General features: G+C 43.0%; 1 protein-coding gene across 6 annotated transcripts in view; it reads left to right on the plus strand.

Moving 5' to 3' along the window:
- Positions 1-5,277: 5,277 nt before the first annotated feature.
- The window catches only part of LOC131101367 (growth factor receptor-bound protein 10-like), a 38,444-nt gene continuing 27,379 nt past the window's right edge, over positions 5,278-16,342 (plus strand). For 2 of the 6 annotated variants that reach the window (XR_009119191.1, XM_058046411.1), the window contains exons 1-3: positions 5,278-5,444; positions 9,844-9,933; positions 13,097-13,190. Coding sequence is in view for 3 of the 6 variants with exons in the window: in XM_058046411.1 (XP_057902394.1) it covers positions 9,883-9,933; positions 13,097-13,190 (145 nt within the window). In the remaining 3 variants the exon portion in view is untranslated. Of the gene's footprint in view, positions 5,445-9,843; positions 9,934-13,096; positions 13,191-16,342 lie in introns of those variants that run through there. The other 4 variants (XM_058046412.1, XM_058046415.1, XM_058046414.1 and 1 more) reach the window with 4 other exon arrangements.

Below are 16,342 nucleotides of genomic sequence, written 5' to 3' on the forward strand. Positions count from 1 at the left end.
TGCTATCTTGTTTAGCTTCAGGCGTTAGACCTGCTTGGTAAGCATAATGAGAAAATTGCAGAGGCTTAAATGACACGCAGCATTAATGAGAATAACGTCATGAAAACTAATAATCAGAAGTGAAACTTTATTAACTGTCATAGAAGATAAACAAGGGAAGTTGAACATACTGACACATAATAGAGAGGTTGAGCATACAGTACCACACAAAAGCAACATTTCAGCATCTCATACATTTTATTTATGTACTAAAGTAGGGTGGCACGGCGGTCTTATGGTTAGCGTGCAGACCTCACAGCTAGGAGACCAGGGTTCAATTCCACCCTCGGCCATCTCTGTGTGGAGTTTGCATGTTCTCCCCGTGCATGCGTGGGTTTTCTCCGGGTACTCCGGTTTCCTCCCACATTCCAAAAACATGCTAGGTTAATTGGCGACTCCAAATTATCCATAGGTATGAATGTGAGTGTGAATGGTTGTTTGTCTATATGTGCCCTGTGATTGGCTGGCGACCAGTCCAGGTTGTACCCCGCCTCTCGCCCGAAGACAGCTGGGATAGGCTCCAGCACCCCCCGCGACCCTCGTGAGGAAAAAGCGGTAGAAAATGAATGAATGAATGAACTACTAAAGTAGTATCCCACTGCTATAGCACGCACACAGCAAAAGAGTGGACCCTTGTGAGGAGCAATGCAAGGTAACAGTAAAAATTAGGAGGAAAAAAGATACCAAATGCCAAAGCTTTAATGTCGCATATCGCACCATATCGCATATCGCATTTGTCTGAAAATGGCGGCAACATAAAAGGCAACAAAACTTTCCCACCTCAAACATATCCACCCGACCCGGTTTTCCTATCTGGAGAAAAAAAAACTACACACTGACAGTTAACATTCACTGAAACAGTTGATTGTCAAAGTAAGTACGCAACAGCACAATATGGTGTACTTTTAATACATGCAAAAGAAATGCTGCTCTTTAATACAGTTGAAAAGCCAGCATTTCAAGAAAAGCTCCAAACCTTTGATAGACAGTACAAATTGCCTGTGAGGCAATACATACATAAATACATTTATGAGGCTCTACTGTTTACTGCAAATACATAATCTATTCTTTTGACACTTTGTGCAACTTCTCGTCCACGTTATTCCCTTCTTCATCTTCAAATAACGACCAGATGCATCAAGTTTTGGGTCGTCGCCAGTCCTTAGAGATACCAAAGTTATACAATAGACACTCTCTTCTTGCGCACACACACACAAGTGCACACACCTCTCCTCCTTTCCCCCCCACCACTTCCTGTTGGATTTTGTTCTCGCTGTTCTCAGAAAAACGAGTCACGACTTTGGAAATGGAATGTTCTGGACCTTGTCAGCGGCGTTTGGGACCAATCAAGCCGGCCAAAGTGCATCGACCGGGCCAAAATCACAGCCAGTCCTTCATGCCCAGGTTACATCCCCTTGCACTTGTGTTACTCTGCAGTATGAATCCCGCACAGTCAAGGTGTTTCTAACCACAAGTGGGTTAAGTTGCATATAAAAAAGGGGCTTTTGCATTGACATTTGTGCTCCAGCGTCCATTAATCACCCTCGCTCCCGCTTGGCTGGCGTCCAGCAGCGAGGCTCCGAGTTGCTGCATGCACTCTCCTCTTTCCCTTAACAACTTTAAATGAGAATCCTTCATCCATCAGCTGTGCCCTTTATTTGGTTTCCATCAGGAGGGATAGCAGAGATCTGTTTGGTTTATCTCAAATTCCTCCTCCTCATGCGGCAAGAGTCCTCCGCGATTCCCCCAGATTGTTTTAATGGACGGTGAGCTCAGCCTTGACCTAAACAAATGTGGTTTGGATCCGCGGAGAGTTGCTATAAATAGGCTAGTCATTTTGGCAGGAGATAGCTGATACCCAGAGAGGTCTATGGGCATGATGGCGAGGGAACCTTGAGTCAGGAGCTGGATACATCAGGAATTTCCACATAGATTTAAGCCTCCCGATGTTTTAACAGTAATAATCTTATATATTTTCATGTCCATCACTTGTTTGCTCCACTTTTGAGACACTTTATCAGTCACATTAGAAGTTGGGGGTTCATGACATTATGATGGACTTGATACCCTCTCTGACTCACCCAGAGCTGGCTAGAAGCTCACCATTTTATGGGGCAGAAAAAAATCAGGCCTCGCTACACAGCTTAAAGGCGACCTATTATGATTTTTCCACTTTTCTGACCTATATGTATTCTCGATAATGAGGTTTGCAACTCCTACTATACTTTAATGCTACATATGTGATATATATAATCTCTTATGTTGGACAAGTTTTACAGTGTATATTTACAGGGGATAAAGTATGGAACAGTGCTAGGAGCCACAGACAAACCAAGGTCATTCGCATTAAAGCTACAGACACACAAAACAGCATGCTCTCAGTGGGGTTTACGAAAAGCACTTTTAATTAAAATTCCAGCATCAAGACAAGATTTTGGGCAATGCAATTCAACGACGCTATTGTGGCACCTCAGATATTGAGTCAAAATAGTTTTAAAATACTGTTTGAATGAAACGTGGGGTGTTTTGGCCACATTTTGAACAGTGCAACACGGTAACGTGTGTGCTGTTTTGATTAGTGACCATTTTGCATGCTGATAGCTTATACTTTATACACTCCTTGCCTTTTTTCTCTCTCAGTTGGAACACCGAGTGATTAAGCTGAGGAGAAATTAAATTCCTCATATGATTATAGCTTAAATTTTCCCCCGCTTCCTGTACATGCTCATAAAAAGAAAAGACTTGCAGGTGCTAGGGAAACATTGCTCATGCTTTCCTCAATCCGGGTGTCCGGGGCCAGATGGAATGAGTGGCGTTCCACCCTATATGTCCGTCCAACCCAAATATCTACCTGGCAACGGCGGAGCCCACAGTTGAAATATATACTATTAGTAATAATTTCTGTGTTTGATCTGGAAAAAACTACCTCACGTCTCCAGCTCACTCATTTAATAAAGACCTCATTTCACTTACCAAAATCAAGATGACATGCAACTCCCACTGAGCCTATGAAATCATTCAGATTTCAGTAGAATTAGTCGTCAATGGAGGGTCGAGACACTGCAAGTTAATCTCAAATTGAAGGAGGCATTGATCATAAAATCACCTGCTTTAGTGACCAGCTGAAAGGAAACCTGCAGTAACTCTCGGGACGAGTTTGACACCACTACATCAATGCACCTAACATGTGAAAAGTATATATTTTTTAAAGAAAAATAACACGTAAGCCACATTGTATCCTATGTTATGTATTATAGCCATGAATTAAATTAAATTAAACTCCGGTACTCCGGTTTCCTCCCACATTCCAAAAACATGCTAGGTTAATTGGCCACTCCAAATTGTCCATAGGTATGAACGTGAGTGTGAATGGTTGTTTGTCTATATGTGCCCTGTGATTGGCTGGCCACCAGTCCAGGGTGTACCCCGCCTCTCGCCCGAAGACAGATGGGAGGCTCCAGCACCCCCGTGACCCTCGTGAGGAAAAAGCGGTAGAAAATGATTAAATTAAATTAAATTAAATTAAATTAAATTAAATTAAATTAAATTAAATTAAATTAAATTAAATTAAATTAAATTAAATTAAATTAAATTAAATTGTAAAAGCAAATGTTGAAATAATAGTTGCAAGTTAACAACAACTAACACAAACACCACGCATGCACACGCACGTGCGCACACAGTCTCACAGATATAATATCAGCGTGACCCAGGTACATATGGATCAACTTTGAGGGTTGACTGAATAAAACCCAATCATTTACGGTGTTTTATGTCTCACACATCCAAACCGTATGCTCAGACGTGGTAATGTCACAAGACACTCGTTAGTGTGTGTGTTTTTGTGTGTCGAGTGGACCTCCCGTGACCTTGAGAAAGCCCTCAGCGTCACATCACACATCTGGGCTGCTTATCTATTTCCCAACAAGGGGTCAGTCGAATTTTTATGTAACAGTCACGCTTCTCCTGTGTTTTGAAAACACAGCGCGTGGCCCATGTGTTTGTGGACTGACCCATTTTGGTGGGAATGATCAGGCTGTTTCTGTCATTGCGTAACTTTATTACACATGACCTATGAATGCAAACAAACAGCAGTGGGATGCTCCAGTCATCTGAGCGTGTGGGGGGGTGGGGTTATTTGGGGATGGGGAGCGCTTTCCTAGAATGCTGTGTTTTAAAGTGGTCTCATTTCTTTTAACGTTTCGTAATTATATTTTTTTGGCATGTTATTGTCCCTAGTTGAGCACATTTTGAGAATCATTAGCTACAGAAGTGACTCCCAACACAGCATTTCCTTTACAGCCAGTTGAGGGTGGAGGGTTCAGATGACTTGTGATTGGCCGAAAGCAGAGTTCATGTGTGACCACTGGATGATGGATGGCTGCACGGGGAGGAGTTGTCAGGGATTATCTATCACAGTTTTGTCTAAACAATTTAAGGCCTGCACAAGATACTGTATGGTGCTCCATGACAGGCTGACTTGATGCACTGACTAATGCTGTATCTCTGGTTTGTGGTGGTGATTAGTGCTTACGTATAGCTATATTTAAGTACAGTATACGCACATTGCTTTTACGTTACCTGCCAAAAAGAGCATTTGTACAATAGCTTCCAGTGTGGCGCCACAGAGGTTGATAAAGGTCACCAGTGCCCAAATATATACATGTGTCAACAAACTAACCGGCTACTTTTAAAATGTCCATTTTGTGAATGGAGTTATGAACAGTAACTTTAGAGCTTTCCTGTATTTTGTAACGCTTCCAATTATATCTCTTACATTGCAAATGTGAATTGAACAAATGTCTGGTAGGCGGCATTTTAATATGTGTAGCGAAGCATGGAGTGGGAGGATTCAAGATGCCTGAAGAAGAACGGTTTTTGTTCATGTGGAGCAAAGATGAGGGAGATATATAAAATTTTTGGCATGTTTGGTGCTCATCAACAGGCTCTCGGGGACGCATACAACATCATTAAGTCAATTTCCATAATAATTACTTCGTAAAAGCTTGCATTAATAAACTATACGCCTGAAATATTTCGTCAGAAGGGTGGGGCTAAGACAGGAGAATGTATGTTTTAAAGGGAGCGCGCGCACGAGAGAGAAGGGAGCGGGAGGGATAGGTGCGCGCGCGCGTTCCAAGCGTCAGCTGCGAGTGAGGTCAGTGCGCGTGCGCGGATGTCTGAAGGCGCGAGCGCGCGGTTGTGCGTGCGCCCGGTAGAGGCGAGCGCCTCTGGGCGGGGGGGCAGGCGAGAGGGAGGAAGGCGGACAAGGTGAAGACTTTTTCTGGGTTGGGGTGGGGGGGGCAAGCAAACTGTGTGGAGATCCGTAGGAGGACATTCGAAGCTCGCCGGCTCCTTCGACGCTCTTCCTGGACTGCATCGCCGCTGCATACCCTTTCCTTACCGTAAGAACTTCTTTATTTGACATGCAACAATCCAGCTAGGCGCTAGACTCTTAAAGGGGCGTCTTAACCATTTTAGACGGAGGTAAAAAAAAAAAACCCAAACAACCTACAAGTGTAGATAGTTTAGCAAGTGAGACGCTAAGCTAAATGACGTGCTTGTTTAAATGATTCTGGTGGAAATGTTTACATTTCCAAAGCAAGCTAGGTCTTCATCACAGGATGGCGTTAAAAAGATAATTCAACTTGATCTGTCTATATTTATTCTCCTGTATATGAATGTTTTAACGATGGACATTACCACACAGCAGTACCTGAGCAACAACATTAAATGGAGTCAAGTCTTCTCCCTTAAACTACAATCATATGTCAAGGTTCTCCAACAGGGAGTTCTGCTGTGTTTCTTTTTTACAAAAGGTCCGTTTTTAAAAGGACAAACACCCTACATTTGCACATGCATGAAAGCCATAGAAACACTTGTCATTTTTGGTCTGATTAAAACTGAATAGTCCCTTTGCTTTTCAAGTACTTTTACATTTAATCAAGTGTGAACGCAGACCAGGACCAAACATTTGGACTCCAGAGATGAGTGTGAACGCCAACCGCACCAACGGACCACAACACCGGATATGATGCCACCAAGTGCTTACGATATTCCGTCAATAAAAGAAGTGGCCTTTTATTTGAGCCAACCTAAAGCACACCTGAGCAATAATCATGCTGTCTAATCGGCATATCTTGATATGCCACACCTGTGAGGTGCATAAAGTATGGGTTAACACAGATTTAGCCGATATTTGAGAGCGATAGGTTGGATGTTGCACTTCAGCAAAAACAAGTGTTTTGACGTATATTTTTTGTCATGCTATTCATCTATTTTGTTGTGTAGCCCAGATCCCTCCTTCCTCATATCATTAATCACCTTACTAACCTCTGAGTTGTCCTTCCATGTGTAATTCAGCATCACCGGCCCTCCTCCGTGTCTTCCTCGCCAACATTCGCAGCCGTAGAAGCCCTTTTTCTGCTCATTCCAACCGTTGGTAGTCAGCAGCTTTTGAAGTTTGGATGTTAGGGGCGGTTAGCTTGTCTTGCTGGTGACTATCGCTTTGTTTTTTTTTTTTGATTAGTTAGTTCCTCATGCTCGACTGTATCCAAGCCAGTGGTGTCAGCAAACAGGTCTGTAATTATGGTCCAGATCTGTCTATGCAAAAAGTGCCAAAATAATCCAAACCCTTGAAATCAGTGCAGAGCTCTATTCAGTCTGTACACTCAGGAAGTGACATAAAAAATAAAACAAAAAAAAGTGGGTCATTGTGGTTGCAACGGTTTTTCTGTGTTTAGACCAGAGATGATCATGTTGTCAACAAACCATTTTCATTTAATATTGCGTGTACAACGCCTGATTTATGCCTAATGGTCTCTTTGGAAATTTTCCAGTGTTAAGAAGTGGACAAACTTCCCTGGAAAATGTAGAGTTCCTAATGGTACAATGATTTCTTTTTCCGGGAAAGCAATGTAGGCTGATCCTTGCACGTTGCATTAAAGTATGTTTGAGATCAGGTGACATTAATGCTTAAATGAGGCGCTGAAAGGATGGTGGCTTGTGTTGCGCAGGTGCAAATGGATATTGCAACTTGTATCCTGGTTGTAACCCGGGGACCAATGCCAGCAAAATGGTGGTTCATAGTTTACAGGAAGTGTAATACTCATCACTTTGTTCCTGTAAAAATTTCATGCCATGAGATTTTGCGTCATACTGCTGGAGAAAAAATCAGCAGGTGAAACAATAACAACCTTTCTCAGCTGGTGTGTGTTGATATCCACTAACCCACACGTGTGGCATTATTAACTCGCCCCCTCGGCCCATTTAATTCTCTGGATCGCCCTCCGTCCCTTCCGTTATGCCCAGTAAAGCTGAATTACTCCCATTCTCCGCACAAGGAACCACAAATGTCAGCAAATGTCAAGCACTCTGAGCTTTGGCTTCACTTTCAAAGCCTATTAGCAGTGCGGCTTGCCCTTTTGGGCAGCCGCTTGATTGGTGTCAACAGACTCATAAGCCTCCTCTGCTCTGCAACATGTGAGATATACAGTGGAGCCTTAAAGGTTGAACGTAGTCTGTTCCTAGATGCTACCTGAAGAGATTTTCGCATAGGAGACAATGGCGATGGAAGTAATCTGTTCCAGAGTCATACTATCGCAAAGCAAAAAGTGAAAAAAAACATGTTTACAAATATGTTAACAGTACAGTAATCCCCCGTTTATCGCAGTTAAATGGTTGCAGACCCCACCGTGATAAATGAATTCCCGCAAAGTACGATTCAATATTAATTAATGAAAGATTTCTGGAGCTGGGGAATAGAAAACCTGTTTATAGCTTTCTACCATTAGAGCACGTTCGTCATAAAATAACACCCCTATAGTCACCTTTACACTCATATTAATCAATATAATCAGAGAAAATAAGCCATTTGATGAAGTGAGTCTCTTCCCTTTAAGAGAAAATACAGCCAAGTTACTGACTTTGTGGTGTGCATTTCGTTCTTTTCGTATTTGATACCCCTCTGTCATGGCTTGACAAAGAAAACCCCAAAACATGTGGAGTTAATCCTTATACTCACTGAGCTGAAGTCCCCTGAGACCTCATGCTCGGTCCGGGCTCAGTTTTTGTGCAACTTTAGGTGTGTATCTGTCAAGTTTACGGCTTCGGCTTTAGGGCTGTTCAAATATTGAGAGTCTGTTGTGTAACCAAAAGAAAAAAAACAAATTAAGTGAGCTATGATCAAAAGATGAAGTAGTCCGCAGTAGTCTCTTGAGAACCACTAGGGCATTAAAGGTATATTTTTCCAAATTATACGAGCAAATAGGTGTTCAAGTTTTGATTTGTCATTGTGCAACTGGGTAAAAAAAACAAATAAGGAGATTTAAAAAAAAAATACGATTATCAGCATGCTATGTGCAAATCACACACGCATTCCCAGTCAGCAGAGTGACCTAAAGATAGCAGCAGAGCCCCAGTGGAAAGAGTAATTGGTGGGGTGCAACGAGAGGCTAAGGAGGAGGAGATATTGTTTGCACCATCTGATATCTGTTATATAATGGTACGTACAATGGAGACCCACTGGGAGAGTAAGAGAAGAGCAAGCAGCAGCAGCCGTGCCAAGCTAGTGAGAGGAGTTCGGTGTGCAGATGCTGTTTCCTCTCCAGATTAGTTATGCAGGCAGCAGAAATAACCGTTCTTGTTCTCTTGAATTCGGGGAAAATCTTGTTTATGAGGTGGATACCCTTAAAGCATTGCAATAAATTGGGAAGCCAGATAGGACTTGTGGGAGGGAACAGATTCCCTCAGCTGCCGTTATGAAGACATCATTACAACGACTAGACTTGTGTTGGGAATGGAGGTGTATTTTTTTTTGTATGTCTTCCTAGAAATGTTATAATTTCCAACTTTCTGTAGCGACCTGCCATATTGAATGAAGTAATATTACATTAGTAAGACTAGATTCACTTAAAACTGTAAACTAACTTTATTAACTGTTTTCCTTTTATAATTTTACAAAGGAATTCACATAAAATTACAACTTTATTCCTGTAGAATTGCCAATTTTTGTTGCAATATTCTGACTGTTTTAGTAAAAGTACACTTTTAGGTTGCAACTTTTTTCTCATTAATGAGAGTTTATGTAAAGCTGACACTTTTTTCCTTATAGTACAAACGGATTAATATTTTTTTCCATGTGGTCCAAATACTTGGTACATCAGAACTATAAACCTTATTATATCAACCAAATGCTACCGACATTAAAAAATGCTCCTTTGTATGCAAGTGTGTGGACTGTACATGGATGCACAGTATATGCTCTTTCCATTACTCAAAACTACAGAAAGTGCTGCATGTTGCAGTTAGAAGAGCCCTCTCCCATTTCAAGACCCCCCTTTTTGTACAGCCCCCCCCCCGTCACTTTGCCCATGCAGTCTGCAGGTGGTGAGTGGTCATGTGTTGCTGTGGAGGTGGAGGGTTGAGGAGTGAAAGGGGGTGGTGGTGGTTCTTATTTAGTCTTAAGCCCCAGGCATTGTTTGGGAACTGACTTGTGTGTGTGTGTTGCACACAATGCTTGTGTTTACTTTGGATTTGGTGTGCACATGTTCATCCATGCATGCCCATTCACTCGCACATGCAGACTTTGTTTTCTCTGCGGGCGCGAGCAGGGTGTTGGGTTTGGGGGTTTGGTTCTCGCCGTCTTTCTTTACATGTATACCAAACAGACAAAAGCACAAAATCCCTCACCTGGGAAGGCGAGACTATTTTAAGTTGCCTCATTCTCACATTGTCACCACCCCCCCTTCAGCTGTGATTTAAATGTAATGTTTCTCCTGTCTTATGTGCTTCCTTCATGTCTAGGGTGCCATTCTCTTCAGAGGCGGGCATTGAACCAACAAAATGGCCTTAGCGGGAGGCCCTGATTACTTCCTGCGTCACTCCAACTATCAGGTGAGTATCTCATGCGTTTTCATACTATAAGTTAGAATTGAGGACCTGTTGCCAGCATAGAGTTCAGGAGCAGCGTTATTGTGTCACAGGGTACCAATGAATTGTAATTCTTCAAACTTTGCCACCACGCTGTGCCTACACCCACTGAGAAAAAGTTTTCACAATCCATCTTAGCCAATGTGTAGTATATGTGTTCCAAATCTGGTCAAAATCTGTCAGCGTAGTTGATTTTTGCAGGACAACTGCCAATGGTAGAAATATGACCGCTGTCTTCTAGAGCAAGGGTTTTGGTGCCTATCAAATGACATCATGCAAAGTGAAACTTGCATGTATAAATATAATAATCAATGCATACATTGACCCACATCAGACCCACTTTACAATGCCCTGAAAAATTCCTGCAAAATGAGCCTTTTGTTTCTGGATCCCAGATTTCCCCCTCTTCAACCGCCAGTAACGCAAAGAATTTCGCTAAGGAGCTGGAGTCTATAAATAGAGTGGACAACAATAACAATCGTGCAGCTTTGTCGTGCGACAGGCCTGCAAACACGTGAACGGTAGTCCTGATGTCTCACGGAGGGACCGATCAGAGAGCTTTATTACTGCTTTCAAAAAGGCAACCTTCTGCTACTTGTTAAGCCGACATTAAATTGGATTGGTTCACGTTAGCTTCCAGGAAAGGGTTTTGCACCAGTAAGACTGCAGTGAATAGTGAATTGAATCCCCCATACAGAGCAACATTCCTCCAGCCTGCATCTAGTGAGAGGAAGAAAACAAAGTTTGGTAGTCAGAGGCAGAGAAGTGGCTAACAACATTGCTGTGTGTGTGTGTGTGTGTGCTTGTGTGTGTGTGTTATGTAAAGCCTGACATGACACAGCATGGCACACATCGAGTCCACCCCATGGAGTCTCTGAGTAGGCAGTGACTGCAGGTTTGGTATGTTTTGATAAACCACTTTTTTTCCCCAACATACTTACATAACACAATAAAGAACATTACTGCAGGCCTGTTTGGGAATCTGGGCAGCACTCCAGGCGTGTCTTCCTTAAGGTCTGTCATAGGCTTTGGAACCAGGCAACTGCTGTCTGTCTCTCCTCTCTCCTGTGTACAAATGTGCTTGTAAATGTGGACACACGACAAAACCGCAGCCCTCATGCTGGAAGCTTGGCTGAGTTATGGCCTGAACGGGTCTGAAGGGTGGAAAGAAGCACGGCAGCTTGTAGTCTCCCTTAAAAGTCTGGCTTGAGTGCCAGCGAAGGCAACACTTCGGAACATGTGTGATGTGTCTCAGAGCTGGGACTACAATTCCCTCTTTCTTCCTCTCCTCTGAGGTCAAGGGTCAGTGGCTGTGTGCATTGGTTGCCTCGGCAACTGTTAGCGCTCAGTTTTGTGGTTGTGCTTCCAAGTCAGTGTAGCAGTTGGACGCCGTGAACCTTTACGCAGCTTGTGTATGTGCTCCTACTCAGCTGCCAAGTAGGCCATTTTATCAGAGACTCCTATATGTTGCATTTCATTTTAAGTCGCCCCCTTCTGTCAATGAAGCAAAATACGGATTCAAACCATTTTCTGGCCAGCCCAGCAGGTGTGAGGTGGTTCTACAATCATGCTAAAGCTGTTGAAGTCCACCTTTTTACTGCAAAACGGCTCTTAAAAGGAAGATTAAAACATTTTGGAACAAAAATAAAGTACATGGTCATCACTCTTTATTGTCGATACAGTCTAATATGAGCTTTGTGGCGCCCCCTGTTGGTTGTGCTGAAAATGCTTTGGAAGACAGGCTAGCATGACTTACGGCCAATTGATGGCCGCCATGTGTTTCAACAGACATATTGTCTTGTCAGCCCCTAAAGGTGTGCACCAAATGTTGCGGTGATTCAGTTAAACAGTTTAAAGTTACAGTTGGTGTTTTGTAGAGTGCATTGAGCTGTGTGAGAAATTTCAAGTCAGTCCAACTTTGGGGTTTAATAACAGTTCTACCTTGTGGTGGTTTTGTCAGAAAAATGATGCGCAGGCAACACAGTAGGGGTGTATGTTTTGTCAAATTTTCAACCTTTTGTGTGTGGCCATTCAGGAGTAGAAGATCTCATGCTCTTTACTTTCTTTTAACACAATAATGGTCGTTCCAGTTTTCCAACCAACTCCCAAAAACGTACATTTTGAATGACTCTTGACGAAACCAAACATCATACTATGTACACTGCACAAATTCAGCAATTGAATATCGTTTTCCACAATGGTGTTACTGTTTGGTAGCTGCAGCCTTTTTACCTGGCCCATGCACAGCTTTGGGATTTATATTAGAATTTAAAATAACCATTTTATGTATTTGCACAGTTTATTTAATGGAGGAAGTTTATACAGGGTTTCACCAGCAAGCATGCTTCCAATGCCATGCTTGGACACTTACGTAGTAAGTTAAATCTTCTGTAAATTCTAAGAACTTGAGAAGCCCTGATTTGGATCTTATATAGTCAGAGCTTTCTTAAGCCTGCAGGCATTCTCTGTCATCCCACAGACTGTGTAGCCAAATCAAGTTGCCTTCCTTGGAAAGCTTTTGGCTGCCGCTTCTCGGAGCAATAATTTGTACTTTGGGCATTTATGGATGTTTTCGAAGCATCCCGCATTTGCGTGTGTGTGCGTGCATGCGCACCAGGACATCTGGCCGTGCACAGTTCCTGGAAGCAATGCTTCCACGTTCTGCATTTTCCAGGAAAAGTCTCGATTTTTTGTTTTGGCCCCCTTCCCTCCCTTCACTCTGCAGCTTTTAAGGCTGGAGGCTGTGTTGAATTACACAATGCACAAGGAACTTGGCCGTGAGTGATGGTTGAAGTGTGCTTTGTGAGTGATTGATGTGCCTGAAGCCAGTTTCATATGTGACGCTTTGGAGCAGGTGTGTGACAGGCAGACTGAGAGAAAAAAAAAAGGCCACGGGGTCATGAAGTCACAGTGCTACAGGGTCAAAGTATCGCTTGTGTGTCACTCAGTGTTCCTCGAGAGCAGAGGCGTGAACCCATCTTTTGTCTTGAGCGCTGTGAAAATAACCCACTGTGTTTTGCTTCACTTAAATATCTGACATCCAACACCGCCGCATGGCTTTCTTGTCACATGGTCAGTTCAAAAACATCTTTCTTTTTTGTTCTGCCTGTTTTGTTTTTTTTGGCAGGAAGGCATGGACCGCAGTTCCTCTCACAGGCCTGAGGAGCTGATCGTTCCGGGCTTTCAGCGCCCGGCCCCCCCAAACTTGCCACATCACCATGGTAACTCTCCAATCCTGTCTGTTCCAGAACTGAAATGACACATCAAGTATGGCAGTAATTGTCCATTGCTGTCTTTATGCTGTAAATGATGGCTTTCCATTTCTCCATATCTTAACTCGTGGAATCTTTCTACTGCCAAACTTTCTTCAAAAGGCTCATCAACTCTACCCTCCCTTTGTTATCTTTATCTCCATCTAGGACATTGTCTTCCTTCTGCCTTCCAGATGTTTAGACAAATATTAAATTCTGTCCAGCCTTCTAACCGCCCTTCCATCTTTCCTAACTAACGACCATGTGTTAAAACCTGCTCAGCTCCCAGTACGTTCTCAGAAATCCTTTCAGCCATCGTGGAAATTCTTGGAAGCAGTGAAGATGTTGTAAATCGTCCTCCTCTGCCGACATCCTTCTCTTTCTCCCTCGCAGTTATATGCCGGTCATGCTAGTGCAAGTGTGTTGTAAACATGCCTTAAAGAGAGAACCGTGACTAGGTAGACTGTTTATATATGTAGGCCTGTAGGTCATCGAATCAGAAGGGGAGTTATTGGAGAAAGTAGGGCAGAGGTCTGTGGGACAGAGGTGCTGATAATACAAGTAAGGGGTAAGCGGGTTCATAATCGAATGCAGGAAGTCCCAATGGTTGACACTCTGTGGAGTTTGGCAAAGTTAGTCAAAACCGCAAAGCTGGCTGTATGTTGCTCATTTCTTACCCTCCAACCATACTGACATGCTCATAAATCTTAGCAAAAGCAGCCTTTTTTCTTTTTGACTCAGCTGTGTGTACCATAAATACTCTAATCATAGCTGGGGCGTTCATTCATATAAACTGCGGAAAGGACTAGGCGTTGGAAGGTGGCGATAAGAGTGGAATCTTGAAAACACTTCATACAAGGTGTCCTGAGAGTGTAGAATATTAATAAATAACATCTTCAGTAAGATTGATTTACTTTGATGCAATAACACTATTTCCTATGTGCTTAGACTGTAGGGACATTTTTTATTTTTGGAGTAATTGAGAAAGTGGCAAAGAAAACAGCTTTCTTTGACCACATGGTTATTTATTAACCAGTATATTGCACAACACAACAGCAACAAAACCATTATTGTAACATCTCAGCCAGCATGAATACCGCTGATGAGTTCAGTGTAAACAGCACGGCAAGTGCAGCTTCACAACAACAGCCGAATCACAGCCAACATTTGAAAGTGCATGGGGAGATGGAGCTACTGGGTGCTGAACACTCATGCTACTTTAAATATAGCCACTATCATCTTGGGGCTTTGATAAAAGAGACATCGGGAGGTTGCCTATAGCCACAGCCGTTCACCTTTGTTTGTTTGTTTTTTTTAGACCTGTTGGCTAATTAGAGGCTACATGCTTTTGTAGACCACACACCTGGCAACTATTGGAGACTATAGGATGGTTTGTTGAATACTGTAGTTATCTCACAGCATCAAGCTCTGCTGCCATTTGTTCAGCATATTAAATGTTTAGTGGATGCAGTGTAATTCCTTTTAGGAATATACAAAGAAAAAAAGTATACTCATGAGTTTGTCTTTTGTGTCTGTACCCTTGTTCAAAGAAACAATGTGATTTTCCACATAAAAGTTAGTGATGGGTTGTTTGCGATTGCTCTAAGAGCTGGCTCTTTGAAGTGAAGCTGCACGCGATTGGTCAAAATGTGTGGTGCTGTATGTCTTTACACTGAGCACGAGGGGGAAGGGAGGGGTTACAGACACATCACAGTCGTGAGCACACAAGCAGGAGGGAGTGAGAGAACATTGCTACATAATTAGAGACTGCAGGCTGGAAAGGTGAGGAAAATGAGCCGTAGGAAAACAAAAGCCGAGGCACTTTATGTTTCTGAAGGCCGGTCTTTGACTGTTGTCATTTAGTTTTCATTCATTCATTTTCTACCGCTTGTCCTCACGAGGGTCGTGGGGGTGCTGGAGCCTGTCCCAGCTGTCTTCGGGCAAGAGGCGGGGTACACCCTGGACTGGTGGCCAGCCAATCACAGGGCACATATAGACAAACAACCATTCACACTCACATTCATACCTATGGACCATTTGGAGTCGCCAATTAACCTAGCATGTTTTTGGAATGTGGGAGGAAACCCCAGAGAAAACCCACGCATGCACGGGGAGAACATGCAAACTCCACACAGAGATGGCCGAGGGTGGAATTGAACCCTGGTCTCCTAGCTGTGAGGTCTGCGCGCTAACCACTGAACCGTTTAGTTTTCATTTTGATTTATATTTTGTTGTCATGGTTTCTTAATGTTGTATTGTTTATTTTAGATAGTAATTAACTAATTTACATATAATACACACAATCACATTGAACCTTTCTGTCTAATTGCCATCAAAACTATTTCAGTGATAAATCCGAGCTGAAAGAGCTTGCTCTTTTTAGGGAACCAAGCCAAAAGATCCCGCTCCCTTAAACACTTAAACAACTCCCTTAAGTATATAAACATTGTTTTCTACTATAAAAAAAAGTTACCCGTGCTTCATTCTCTAAATGTTAACGTCAAAGCAAAAAGCAAAGCACTGCAAGTACGGCTATTCAATCTTATCTGACACGAGTTGGCCGAGGTAGCTGAGGTTAAAGGTCGGTACTTCTCTGACCTCTGAGCTGCCCATCAATGATTGCAGGGTGTCTCGGCCAGGGACAGAGAGCACTCATTCAGTGTATCCTGGGATCTGACTGGAATGTCCTGGCCCGCGTGCGGACGGGAGATTTTGTAGCCAGATGCTGTCCAGACGGACACCGCGGTTCCTAAACATCCAGGAAAAAAAGACGCGAGGAGAAGACATTTTTATGCTATATGTTCCCTGGCTGTAGCCAAGTGTGGTGTAGTGTGGGCCAAGCCAGTAATGGGAGGAGGGAGGGGAATGCCAGCGATACTGTCATTATCCCCCTAAAGCTGCATGATGGGCTAAATTTAATTTCAAATTGCTGCTGGCTCATCAGGTCAAATCTGAAAGTGATGTTGCAACTGATCAGCTGTCAGAGTGAACAATTTAAATTGCAGAAGATATTTGAAATTTAGCCTGAGCGTGCCAGAAAGAGAGTTTCTATCTTGCTCCAATGAAAGACGCAGAGCAATCTTGTACAGACGAAGCCACATTTGTGGACAAATGTGCCTCAA

The sequence above is a fragment of the Doryrhamphus excisus genome, chromosome 14 (assembly GCF_030265055.1).
Source record: "Doryrhamphus excisus isolate RoL2022-K1 chromosome 14, RoL_Dexc_1.0, whole genome shotgun sequence".
In the NCBI taxonomy this organism is placed as follows: domain Eukaryota; kingdom Metazoa; phylum Chordata; class Actinopteri; order Syngnathiformes; family Syngnathidae; genus Doryrhamphus; species Doryrhamphus excisus.